Here is a 13,896-nt window from a genome sequence, read left to right as displayed (position 1 = left end):
TACTTAAATTCAATATCCATTCATGACTAAAGAACTCTGAGCAAACTAGGAAGAGCATGTAATCTGATAACAGAATATAATTTCATGAAGATTATTTTACTAAAAACCTACAGTAAACCTTATACTTAATGATAAAATGTTGAAAGCTTTACCCTTGAGAGCTGTAACAAAAAAAGGATAACTGCTAATGCTGATGCTATTCAGGAAAAAAGAAGACATACCAATTTTCAACATCAGGAATGAGAGAGTTGCTATCACTACAGATTCTACAGATATTAAAAGGACAGAGAATATTATGACCAACTTTATGCCACTAAATTTTATAATTTAGGGGAAATAAAAATGGCTTAAAAGACAGAATCTACTACAGCTCACTCAAGAAGCAGCAGATAACCTGAGTAGCCCTGTATCTATAGAGAAATTGAAGCTGTAGTTAAAAACCTTTCCGCAGAAACCTCCAGGTCCAGTCAGTTTCACTGGTGAATTCTACCAACCATTTAAGAAAGTAATACTAATTTGACACAAATTCTTTCAGAAAGCAGAAAAAAGGAGGGATATTCCTTTAAAAAGATATTACAAGAAAACTACAGACCATTTCTCATGAACATATACTCCAAAATTTTCAACAAAGTACTAGTACATTAAATCTAGCAATGTATGAAAAGAATTATACACCATGATCAAGTGGGGTTTATCCCAGGAATGCAACATGGGTTTAAGACTAAACAAAAAACACAAAAAATAAAAACAAACAAACAAACAAAAAAACCCACAATGTAACTTATCATATTAACAAATCAAAAGAGAAAAATCATATGATCATTTCAAGAGATGTTGAAAAATTATTTGGCACAAGCCAAGCCAACATCCATTTCTATTAAAATATCTTAGCAAGCTAACAGTATAAGGGAACAGTCTCATCCGATAAAGGACATCTACGAAAAACTTACAGCTAACATTATACTTAATGGTGAAAGACTGAATACTTTCTCCTTTAGATCAGGAGCAAGATAGAAATGTCCACTCACACCACTTCTAATTAATAAGATACTGAAGGTTCTAGTTGTTGCAATATGGTAAGGGAAAAAAAAAAATCCAGCTTGGAAAGGAAGTAAAAAAAAGAGTCTTTGTTTGCAAAAAACACAATTGGCTATGTAGAAAATCTACAAAATGCAACTAAAACTAAGAAATTAGTTGAAAATTTTAAAATACCATTTATGATAGCATCAATACACATGAAATACTTATGAATAAATCTGAAAATACTATGAAAACTACTACTGAGAGAAATTAAAGAGCACCTAAATAAATGAAGAAATGTATACCTCAGAGTTGAAAAAATGTTAAGATGTCAACTCTCACCAAATTGATCTATACAGTCAATATAATCCCAATAAAAATCCCAGTAGACTTTATCATATAAATTGTCAAAGTAATTCTAAAATTCATGTGGAAATGCAAAAGACCTAGAATTGCCAAAGCAACTTTTGAAAAGAGCAAAACATTGGGAGAATACACACTAGTGAATTTCAAGGACTTATTATAAAGCTACAGGAAACAAGAGTGCAGCCTCAATGTAAAGATAGACAAATACAGCAATGGAAGAATCTGTTGACTCTTACAGGTGGCAATGTGGCAGGGATACACATAAATTCATCCTTGCATACAGAGTATCAATTGCACAGGCACGAACAGTGGCGGTGCAGCTTAGCATTTGCACGGTGGAAAAGGCTAGGGGAAGCTTTTGGCGACCGCCTTCACTGAGCGGACAGTGGGGTGTCGCTGCTCAGAATTTAACTTGGTCGGGGGAGCTTGAACGGAAACACAATGTTCAGGCTAAGAGAGGGGACACTCCTAGTAGGCCCTGCCCAGAGAGTTTTTTCAGATTTTGATATAATATATCATCATCTGTCTCTTGACTACCTTTTATGAGTTAAACCATTGCTTTGATTAGCACACCTGAGTCAGGCCCCCCCCTCAGTTTGTGCCTGTTAATCCATGTGTATGCAGCTTCTAGCACCTTCATCCCCATGGTGGACAGCAAGACTTCTTCCAGAAATTCCACAGGTAGGAATGAAGGAACAGCAAATTCGTGGTGAGCAAAGTGAAACGTACCATAGGCAGGACAGAGGGCTGCCTCACCGGGACTCTGTTTCTGGCCATGGGATTTGAGTTCCCAGAAGATGCCACCTTGGATCTGCCCTCTGACACCTGGAATTCTACCGCTGGACACGAGACCCTTTCATTAAATGCTGCCCTCCTCCTATAGGCCTAATATGCTTGGAAGGGAACATCAGTTTTCTAGTACCTTAGTTTATGTTTTCATTCTCCCTCAGAATAGGAATGATGGGACATAGTCAGTAGTCATGAAAGGTAGCCCTGACCTGAGGACAAATGCCACCTGCCTCATGGTTTCATCCAATGTTACAGCTGCATATGGCTGGTCAGTTGTGCATTTAAATTTTTTTAAAACTGACAAATAACAATTGTACATATTCATGGGGGCATATAGTGATATTTAAATCAGTGTAATGTATAGGATCAGGGGAATTAGCGTTTCCATCATGTCAATTTCATCATGTAGCTATCTGAAACTACGTGTCATAGCTGCAGCAAAAACTGAGAAGGAAATTGAGATTTAATGGGGAGCAGGGCTTCCCATAGTTTAGAGGAAGTTCCATAAGTGACCACTAGATGGCAGAAGATAAACAATCTTTTCCTAAAATGCTGTTGCCTCTTAAGTCTTAAAAGTTTGCCTCCAAAGTGGATGATGCAAAAGGTAGAACCCGCACAGGCCCAGCCACGTCCCGTCCGCCAGCCTAGGGACCCCATAGAAGGGCATGGTGGTCCTTGATCTTTGGCAGGCCCTGCTATGGGCCACTCCATGTGTATGTGTACACATTAATTCCTGTGCTTACTGATGATTTACTGACCATTCCGCACCCCACTGTCTATTTCTGTTTCCCCAAGTGATATGAAGAGGGGGTGCTCATGGGGGAGACCCTGATCCAGGCTTCCTGGAGGGAACAGTGCAAGAGCTGAGATCAGAAGGATGAGGAGGTGGTGTGGTGAGGGTAGAGGTCAGAGGAATATTCCAGAAAGAGGAAGCACATTGTGGCTGAGGCTTGCCAGAAGCTGAGAACAAGGTAGGGTGGCTGGGCCGGAGGGGGCCATGGGGCAGCCACCCTACCTTGTGGGCAGGGAGACGCCAGACCCCTTGGGGCAAGGATGCTGTGCTTGGCCTTGGAGCGGCTCCTTGGAGGAATTTTGGACAGAAGGGGCTGAAGGAGGTCATGGCCCCTGGCCCCTTTCTCTGGAATGGCTCACTCAGTGAAAGGACATTCCTTTTCCAAGATGGGCAAGGCCCCTTCCACTGTGCAATCGATTCCATTCATACTTGAGAATGAAGAACAGTGATCACAGTCACCGTGCAGGGATCTATTTATTCCTGAAAGTTTTCTTCCCTGACTCCATGTCCAGGGGAGTGAACTCTTTCTTGTGAGTCAAATATACCTTCTCGGCCGAGTGGATGTCGGGTGCAAACAAGCACTTCTCAGGAAGAGCAGGGACCTTGCCCAGACTGTCCTGGCCCAGAGGAAACCGGGGACGTGGCAGAAGGAGGTGCCGGAGGCACCAGATTCAGACCCTGGTGTGTGCAGTCGGACGAGAACGGGGAAAAGACACCCAAGAAAGGAGACGAACAGGTCCAAGACAAACTCCACTTTCCCTGCAGATCTAAGAAATCTTAGAAATCTTCTACAATCTTAAATCTAACCTATCTATAACCTTAATCTATAACCTTAGATCTAACCTCTTTACAGGACAATACTGAATACCAGTTTTAATACTGGCTCAAAGAGAATATGATGAAGTAAACATGCCTCAGAGAGTGACCTAATGCCTCCCACAGACAGGATGGCATGACTGTCACTTGCCAACGCTGTGAACCTTCAGGGTCCCTGTCACCCCACACAGGAGTGTTGACCAGTGCGGGTTCAAGTTTTATCAACATAAAGGGGCCTTAATGACATTTGTTTCATATGGAATACTTGTAGGTAAAGGCTTTATTTATTTATTTATTTATTTTTGAGACAGAGTCTCACTCTGTTGCCCGGGCTAGAGTGCCGTGGCATCAGCCTAGCTCACAGCAACCTCAAACTCCTGGGCTTAAGCAATCCTCCTGCCTCAGCCTCCCGAGCAGCTGGGACTACAGGCATGCGCCAGCATGCCCGGCTAATTTTTTCTGTATATATTTTTAGTTGTCCAGATAATTTCTTTCTATTTTTAGTAGAGATGGGGTCTCACTTTTGCTCAGGCTGGTCTTGAACTCCTGACCTCGAGCGATCCACCCGCCTCAGCCTCCCAGAGTGGTAGGACTACAGGTGTGAGCCACCGCACCCAGCTAAGGCTTTTTATTTTTATTTATTTATTTATTTATTTATTTTAAGAGACAGGGTCTCCCCGTCACCCAGGCTGGAGTGCAGTGGTGCAATCATAGCTCACTGTAGCCTCGAACTCCTGGGCTCAAGAGATCCTCCTGCCTCAGCCTCCTGAGTAGATGGGACTACCCTTGCCCAGCTAATTTTTAAATTTTTTGTAGAGATGAGGGTCTTGCTGTGCTGTTCAGGCTGGTAAAGGCTTTTATATAAAGCCAAAGATGGGGGACTAAAAAAATGTGCCCTGGGTTGGTGACACTAGAGGTGGCCGTTTCAGGATGTGGTGCCAGCAGAAGCCTGAGGAGCAGGGGGTTGGGGGGGTGGGGAGAGTAGAGACCTCAAGTGTAGACAAAAGAGAAACTGAGGAAGGGTTGGGGCCTATGAAGAAGCTGGAGCAAGCTGTCCACATGCTGATATGCAAGGCATGCCCGGGGCAGATGTTGACGGCATGGGGGAGCAGCTCACGGAAAGAACCAGACCTCTGACAAGTGAGGGAAGGAACTTGCTCTGCAAGGCTGAAGTCTGAGACTGGCGTTTCTTCTGCCTGGGACTCCTCTGGTCACCCTAAGCACCCCCAACTCTCCCCGGCCCTATCCCCAAATCATATCTACATAAGCCACCCTCCCTGAGTCCCCTTTCTAATGGAGTGGCTCAGCACTTGTGATTTTTTGCTTTATATATTCATACTGTGTCACACAGAGCAGCAGTCCCCAACCTTTTTGACACTAGGGACTGGTTTCATGGAAGACAATTTTTCCACGGATGGGGCGGGGGTGGGGCAAAGCTCAGGAGGTGATGCCAGTGATGGGGAACAGCTGTAAATACAGATGAAGCTTCATTCCCCACCACTCACCTCCTGCTGTGCAACCCCTCCCCTATCTCCTAAGTTGCATGGAAGACAATCTTTCCACCGATGTGGTGGTGGGGGGGTGGCATGTCAGAGCTCTGCAGCTGGTCCCTAGCAGGCCACTGACTGGTACCAGTCCAGTCCTCGGCCTGGTGGTTGGTGACCACAGACAGAGTCCCGGAGGCCACCTTTGCAATACATCACTAAGACAACATTCACTATCAAGTGGGGCGTCCGTAACAAATACGTGTGAAACGTCTCATTGAACCAAGAGTTAGGAACCATGTCTGGGACTTCCAGGATTTCCAGATGCTAAGGGAGAAGGTGCTCCTGTACTTCCTTAAAGTTCGGTCCTTAAATGACTCCAGCTCCAAAGGCAGCTGAACCCTGTAAACGTTAGCTCGCTGCAAGGAAAACAAGCTCCACGTTCAGGCAATACTGACAGATCCTCAGAGCACTGCGGGTGTCAAAACACAAGCCAAAAAGTGCAGCGAGTAGTATCTGCTGGAAAGACAAAAATATACCCACAAATTCCAACTATTTCTTTTAGAAACACAGTTGGAAAGTCTGGGGGGGTGGCGCAGGAAGCAAAGATAGTGGCTGAGCCATACTTTTCAAGTGTCAATCTGCTGTCGTGGGGTCACAGTCACCTTCAGTTTTGAAGGATAGCGTCTGCTCAGTACTCTTGGGCCCGCTGATTTCTGGGATGAGGCTGTGGTTCTCAAAGCCTGTCTCCCCACTAGGGTCACCTGGGAGGATTTAAAAAGCCTCCTCTTGCTAAGGCAGCACCTGTGAGGGCCTGGCCCAGGCCACAGTAGTTTATTAAAAGCTTTCCAGGTGACTGTGGTGTGCAGCCGGCTTCGAGAACCTGGAACACGAGCCACGCCTGTCCCAAATGTAAGATCGGGATTTCCTGGGCTCTTCTAGTGCTGGGGTGTATCCCACCGGCCACCACCCTGTTCCTTAGCTTTTCACGTTAGGTCAGAAAGGAGATGGTGTCTGGCAGGGTAGGGCCCTGGCTCTACATGATTAAGTCCCATTGCTAAGCCCAGAGTTTCCACATTCTACCCCAAGAGAAATCCACTCCCACTGCCTTTTCCGAGATTTTCTGTTCTTTCCTTCCTTAGCAGTTCGGGTCCTCCTGTGGTTAATCACTCGCCCTTCCAGACAGGAATGAGAAGGGCTTACAGGCTAATACAGATACAACTTCCTAGAAACCTCCCAGGAGTGGGCCACACGTGTCCCCCAAGTGCAGCTGTCAGGCAGAGAGCGGGTCGCCAGGCTGGATCCTTCTGCCCTTGGGGCTGGACCGACTCTCAACAATGAAGTGCGAGTTCTTTGTCACATGCCAGTGGTGCTCGGTCAGAGCAGTCCTGCCTCTGAGGGGCCATCTGGGGTATTGTGGAGCAGTTTTAGTTGTCACAGTGATGGAGGCAAAAGTGGCAGCTGGTGGGTGTGGGGCAGGGAAGCTAGATGTCTCACAGGGAGCTGCCCAGGAATAACTGTCCCCCCCCCCCCCATCCCCAGCAGGCCCTGGCGATGTCCCACTGGACATTTGCTTAAGTGAAAACTGTGTTTATATTAATAATTATCTGAGCCTAGAGGCCAATTCCATTTTATGTTTCAACTTTTTGGATCCTTCAAATATACGATAAAATTAACAGGAATGGGTAAAATGAGAATCATAATTTGCTTTGTTTAAAGTGTTAGAGTCGCTCACTATTTGGGAAAGGTCACAGCACCAGGTAACGTGCACGGCGTTTGAGTTCCCGGTACAACTTGCCTGAATGCGTCCACGTTTGTGGCTGAATTCCCCTAGTCGGTGGGGCGTGTTAGACCACAGCTCTGTTGCATTTCCATCAGGGTGTCACATTTTGTTCTTGAAACTAGGTGAGTAGGTAGATCATCAAGAATTTCATCTTGCACGAAACATTTGTACCTTAAAGCGGGGCTCAGGTCCGGTAGGATAGTCTCATCCTTGCGTCTCAAATGCCCTCTCTAGCGGCGCAGGGGCTCTTGCCTGTAATCCTAGCACTAAGGGAGGCCAAAGGGGGACCATCGCTTGAGGCCAGGAGCTCGAGACCAGCCTGAGCAACATAGGGAAATCCTGTTTCTACCAAAAAAAAAAGAACCCCAAAAAACTAGCCAAACAAAAAACCCCACACACAAACAAAAGGCTCTGAGGGGCCAAAGTGCCCACTCACAAGTCTATGCCTGGGAAGCCGAACCTCGAGAAATCCCTTTTAGGGGGCGCTTGGGAGCTGCTTACCCCAGCACCCCAGCAGGTGAAGTTCAGGAAGGTACCAGTCAGAAGATTGCAGAGAGAGGGCGTGGCCAGGCCAGGAGGGGCGTGGCCGGGCCGGGAGGGTGGGGTGGGACCCGGACATGGATTGGTTGGGGCGTGTCATGGGCGGGGTCTGGCCAGGCCGGGGGCGGGGCCTTCCTGCAGGTGAGGCGGTTTTCCCACAGCCCCAGCGGGGCGCTCCGGAGTTTTAGTTGCCCGCCTGGAGTTTAAAGGCAAAGGAGCCGCGATCCCAGGGCCCAATCCAGCGTCCTCCCTTGCAACAGTAATATTAGATGAGAATGACGCCCTCTGAGCAGAGCGCCTCTCTACCTACACACCTTTTGAAGGTGTGGCAGCCAAAATTTGCAGTCCAATAATCCCGTGGATGGGCGCGTTTGTGCCTTAGGCTCATTCGTTTGATCCAAGAGTGAAAAACCGCCTGTTAACGCCACTGTCTTTAAAGCGGCAACCTAAGCAGCCCCTACCCCGCGCAGAACGGTCCGCCCTCCACTTGTCCATCCCCGAACTGCGTCCCACAGACTCAGCGTTTTCTACAGCCAGGTGGGCAGGGATGACGACAGTAACTTTCTCAGTGTCTTTGTGAGGATTAAAAGGCAAAAGATGCAAAACACATTAGCATCACACCTGGCCCATGATAGGCAACAGACGGCAGTTGTTGATGTGTTCACAGAGACAGGGTTAAGGAGCTCCCCCATAAATGCAAGGCAATGAAAAAATTAAGCATCTTGTGTAGATCTAATGTGTGGACTGTAAGCTCCCCTGGCTTCTTGGCAGAGCGCATTGAGCATAACTTAACCTTCCTGCTTCCGGGTCAGCTGGGTGAGTGTTTGCTTCTAAGGTGGGCACCGGATCCGGACATGCCCCCCCCCCCCGGCAGGGCTTGGGGTTCTCTCCTGAAGAGTGCTCTTGGCATCACGTTATTGTTTTGGACATGACCTCCTGGAGAGCACAGATCAAGGAATGCATGACTGCCTGTGGCCAGTGGTGTGTTTTCCTGGACAGTGTCACCTGGTTACTTTTGCAAACTTACCTTTTGAATTTTCAATGGGAGCACTCATTCCTCTACTCCCTTGGAAAAACTTGCCTTTGCATTTGCAGAGCCTTGAGGAAGGGAGGAAGTTAATTAGAACTACGGAGTGGGGCATTTGGGAAGAGGCCCAGGTTTGTCTATGAATCTGGCTTTGGCGTAATGACCATACCTGCTCTCTGTGCCCAGTGTGTATGTCCCTGTTTCCTCATGGGTCTTGCCCCAAGCACTGAAGCCCAGGGATGGGCACCCTTTGGCAGCACCTTCTCCCAAGCCTGAGAATACAACTTCACAGAAGGACCATTCTGCAGATGCGAGTCCCAGAGCCTGGCTTTTCTGCGTGTGTGTAAACGTGTTTTACTTGAGAAGAAAGCCAGTTCCAAGCAGCATTCAAGGAAAAGCAGCTTCTTTAATGTGACACTATTAGAAGTTCTTTCTTACACCTGCAAGAACCAGGTGCCACCGCCTCCATGAAGCTCTGGACTCCTGGAGCCAACTGTGTGGCCTGCTCTTGCTCTCTCAAGTGAGACTCTTAGCAGTACTTTAACAAAATGTGAACATCTAGCAGCTCAGCTCAGCCTACCTAACATGGTCCACTGTCGATGTTAAACGACCTAAGGTTCTGCTGTAATTTTCATTGTCACAGTTTCTTTCTAACTTGGTCCTGAGGTCTCTCTGTCGAGGGCGGCTATAAGCCAAGATAGCCACTCCTAGCAGAGCCCTGATGTGGCAGGGTGGGGGTGTAGTTGGGTTTGGGTGTGTCAGGTCAAGTGAGGCACAATGAAAAGGTGAAACCAAACAGCATGAAACAGAAAAAAAAATTCTTACTTACAGATTCCAGAGAGCTCAGACGTGCTGCTGGAGGGTTGACGGGAGTGAGAGAGAACCCAGAGCTCTATGCCTTTATTAAGGTCTGTGCGTGCTAGCCCTTAAGCGTTCCCGTGAGGCTGGGGATTGGCTAGTTTGCAAAAACCGGTGCACACGTGCCAAGGGGCGGACCGCATTTGCACGACTCCGGTGTTGCCCGTTAGATTTTATCATGGTCAGCAGCTGCGGGCTTGCTGAGTTTGGGGTCAGTGAGATGAGGAACAGGTGGGCCGTACTGCAAACAGCCACACAGGGAAGGGATGTTTTAAGGAGGCCAACAGAGGACAGGAGACAGCTGGGTTTCAGACAACTTATGTCAGCCCTAAAGATGGGTGTTGGGGCAGCAACTATATGAAACAAATTTATGATGGGCATCTTTTTGGTAAGTGTTGTCATAGGCAGTCTACGCACACCTGGATTCGGTTCCTCCAATTATGCTTGTTTCTTCTCCGGTTTCCTGAAGAGGCAGGCAGAACTCTGCTAGATCTTGGTCATGGTAGAGGACAGATCTATGTTCATTTTTCCCTTACCTGGTGAACATGTTCTGTCCTTCATTCTACTGGCTGAAATTACCATTACCTATAGGATCTTGCCAGAATGCCAGGAAGTCTGAAGTTAAACTGAAAATGTGAGCCATGATCTGCTATTTAGCTGCTTACAAGGAATTTTCAGCTTGTCCATAAACAGAAACGAAAAAATGGGCACGAATTAGCTATTATGTATGAACGTAATGTAGGTGTTGAGATTATGACATATGATTGAAATGTTGGAACCTAAATAAAGATTTTCCTAAGTGCTATCTGAAACATGTGACTACATTAATAATAATGAGTCATCATGAAATATTTGTAGTAAAGCCAGCCCAGCTCAGTAAGCCAGATGCTTGCTAACACGAGCAACTGGGTTCTAATGTAGCAAGAACATCTGCATTACTACATCAAACTACCAAATTAAATATTTTGCAGGTGAAAAATGATAAGCACATTTCTGAGATTGTTCCTGTAGTCGATTCATAATCTTGGTATTATTCCTGCTAACTTTCCTCCCATTCTTTTTAAATGAAAACACATAGTGTAATATTAGCTAGCACTTTTTCCTCGACCAACAATATTTTTTTTAAATTGAGGACTCGGAAAAAAAAAAAAAAAAGCCCTAGAGATAAAGGTATTTTATTTCCATGTTATGTCTACTGGAAATGTTTTTAAAAGAAAGAGAAAAGAAATAAGAGCCCCTCCGGTAAATGAGGGTGCGAACTCTGTATCCGGGTTTGCTTTCTGGGAGCCCAACCTTGATAAGCCACAGAGAAGACGACAGTTAGCAGGTCACATCCAAGGCACCACACTTGCAATTAATTTATTAGCAACTCATCATTAGTCACCCCAGAGCTTTCAGGAAAGTAGCGTTTGTCTGAGTGGATGTGGTTACATCCCTCAAAGCCAAAAACATTGAACTTGGTAACAGTTACATTTTATTCTTTTGACTAGGAAGTGGTTATAGTGACAAGGTACAAAAAATAAGAAGCATGCAGCCCTTTATTTTATTTTTAGTTTTGCAAAGTCTCTGCTTATAGTTCTGTATATTACATGACTGTGTTATACAAATACATTTATTTACAAAAACACTCTAGCTGTGCAAACTTGTGGCTTTTTAAAAATGTGTGGATAGTCCGTACCCTATCTGCCCATCCCAATATATACTTTTAAAGCATGCGTAAAAATTAACTTTGGTGTGGGAAAACTACTCTATGTGCTGTCACATACAGTATTTTAATGTCTATTTGTATTTATATATTTACAAAGTTTATCAGTTTACAGAACCGTACAGAAGTGTACATTTTAAAATCCACAATGCAATAACGTGGGTTACCAGGTCTCAGAAAACAAAGGAAGGGGTTAGATACTGTAAAGAAAACAACTTGAGAACCTCGATATGTTAAGAAAAAGAAAAAAAAAAAAAAAAGAAAGAAGGAAAGGAAGGAAGAAAGAAAAAAAGCAAGCAAAGAAAATGAGCTTGCTTGGGCGAGCAAATTATTATACATACTTTTCATGGCAGTGCAATAGATTTGATAAATTGCCTTCTACATACACCCCCTGTTGGCCTGTGTAGAAGTTCATTGGCTTAGAGTCTAGCACACTACTTTCAAATGTACAATGCTATAGTATCAAAATGTTTTGGCAAAAAAGATTTGGAAAGGAACCATGAAGTTTTGACAAAAATAGAAATCTGTAATAAAGCTAAATAACACTAAAATAAAAGGAAATATTATAGTATCTGTTTTACAATTTGTATAGTCACACTTGTGTATTTCTCTGTTCACTTCTAGTCTCCGTAATGAAAAATATTTTTATACAAAACATACTAAAATTCTGGAATCGTACATGTTTTACATGCTTAATACAATTTTCCCGTCTCTCACACACCCGTTTCTCTCACCACACTCTCTTTTTGTAACACAAACTTACTGCATTGTACTAGATATTGAATATAGACAGTAAACACTATGTAGTTACAACAGCAACAAAGTAAAAAAAAAAAACAAAACAAACGAGCTTTACTGAAATCTATTCATCCAGTACTTAGCACATACTTAGCATTAAGTCTCAAACAACACAGCAATATGTTACATTCTCTTGTGAAAACAGTTATTGCAGACCGTTAAATTTGTTGTTGTTTGTTTGTTTGTTTTTTAATGTAACTCCAACTTGTGCCTAATAGGATTTGGCCTTTAAGAGGTTTCCTTTGCAGTGGATGGGGTGGCTTTGCTTGAACTTCCGTTCTGTGCCTTGTAGCTGGTGAAGCTAGGAGGAGGGATGGTTCTGACGCCCTTGGCACCTTGGCTCACTGAGGTGGGGGAGGCAGGGGAGGGGGGCGAGGAGGAGGAGGAGGAAGGAGGGACTGCTCGGCCGTTTTGAGTCTGCAGTGAGCATGAAAGATGGTGACCTTTCCCTGTGTGAGTGGGGCTCTGAAACTTTAAGGAGCCATTAGAAACAGAAGGGATGAGGGAGGCAGAGTGAGCGGGCCGTCCTGTTTGGGAGCTGAGAGGGTTAGAAGGAATTGCTGTTTTAGTAGCAGGTGGATTAGGGAGGTTAGGGCTGTCACCACTAGAAGAGGGCAGAGAGCTGCTTTTCCCAGAGCTGGGAGAAAGGGCTGGAATCTTAGAAGCAGGTAAGGAGGGGGAAGTAGGTTTATATTCCCCACCAGCTTTCTTAGCAGTTCCATTAGCCTGCAAACAAAGATGGCGGGAGACAGTTTGTCAGAAAGCTGGCAACACGATCGACCCTCAGGGCCTGGCAACACAGCCCTTCCAAGAATAATTCCATAAAAGAAAAACAACAAAACAGTTCAAGGCCTGAGCTAAGTCTTGCTGTGCTGTCCTGGACCTAGTAGGAACCCCCCGCCTACGCAGCCAAGGAGGGACAGGAGAAAAGGAAGAAGGTGTCTGGGAGAAGATCATGTCATTCCAACTACCATTCCCATGTGCCAGGTGGGCCGTGCCCCTGGGTGGTTACTGGAGTGGGGCCCCCCCGAGTTGTGATGGAGAGTTAATGTGCTCTAATGCAATGCAGTCAACACAGACGTTAGTACTGGTGGCTTTAAGGGCAGTTCAACGACAGGTTGATTTGTCTCTCTTCCCCAAGGTGTTCGGATGAAGCACTACATTCACCAAAGAAAAGTCACCTGGCCTGGCACCGTGTGTTAACAGTTAAAATGTGGAGTCACAAAGTAAAAGATGTTTTATTGCGAGCATGCAAAAAGCGTGGTGAAAAGTTTAACAAAGGTTTTTTAGGACTTTCTTCATGCCCCCAAGATCCGGGATGTCTACGTAAACCGTATCTTACAAAGAAAAACACAATATTTGGCATAACCTAAGTCAGCGACTCGATTCTTAACAGAGACAGTGTCCATCCAAAATTGGGTTTAAGGTAAAACTACCTGACGATATTGGCGGGGATCCTGCAGTTTGGACGGCTTGCTGGCTTTGTCCAGGCTCCCAGGTCTGTTCTTGGCGCTCATGGGGACGGGCATCCTGCTGGTCGTCTGTGGGGTCCCGCTGGAGCCCTGCGGGAAGGACCAGGGACAAGGGGAAGAGAAGGAGAGTCGCGTGAGCGGGTGACCCCCGAGGCTGCCCCACTGTGCGCAGAGAAGCTCGAGGTGAGAAGCCACAGCTCTACATGCAGGACAGATCTGGGAGACACCAACGGGGTTAATCAGAAGAATCAAACGGAACCAAACTGCTCACTACTGATCGAACGGATTTTAATGGGAGTGTCAGAGCAATCATCTCCTCGCGTTTACCCAACACCAGTCAGCAACAGAGGTCAACGACAGACTCAATTAGCTGTTAGGCACCTAGTTGTTGTTGTTTTGAAGGTGAGGGACAGAGGGTGGGAGGAGGGTATCACGCACCACCTCA

General features: G+C 45.7%; 1 protein-coding gene across 15 annotated transcripts in view; it reads right to left on the bottom strand.

Annotated features, from left to right (window-relative positions):
* Positions 1-10,816: 10,816 nt before the first annotated feature.
* The window catches only part of KIAA1217 (KIAA1217 ortholog), a 293,787-nt gene continuing 290,707 nt past the window's right edge, over positions 10,817-13,896 (bottom strand). For 12 of the 15 annotated variants that reach the window (XM_045534890.1, XM_045534927.1, XM_045534944.1 and 9 more), the window contains 2 exons: positions 13,416-13,541; positions 10,817-12,705 (listed from right to left, as the gene is read on the bottom strand). In XM_045534890.1, the coding sequence (XP_045390846.1) occupies positions 12,208-12,705; positions 13,416-13,541 (624 nt within the window). In that variant the 3' untranslated portion in view covers positions 10,817-12,207. Of the gene's footprint in view, positions 13,542-13,896 lie in introns of all 15 variants that reach the window. The other 3 variants (XM_045534973.1, XM_045534982.1, XM_045534964.1) reach the window with 2 other exon arrangements.

The sequence above is a fragment of the Lemur catta genome, chromosome 1 (genome assembly GCF_020740605.2).
Source record: "Lemur catta isolate mLemCat1 chromosome 1, mLemCat1.pri, whole genome shotgun sequence".
NCBI classification, from domain to species: Eukaryota; Metazoa; Chordata; class Mammalia; order Primates; family Lemuridae; genus Lemur; species Lemur catta.
The sequence above is the reverse complement of the archived record's forward strand: the minus strand, read 5'-3'. Positions and strand labels throughout refer to the sequence as shown.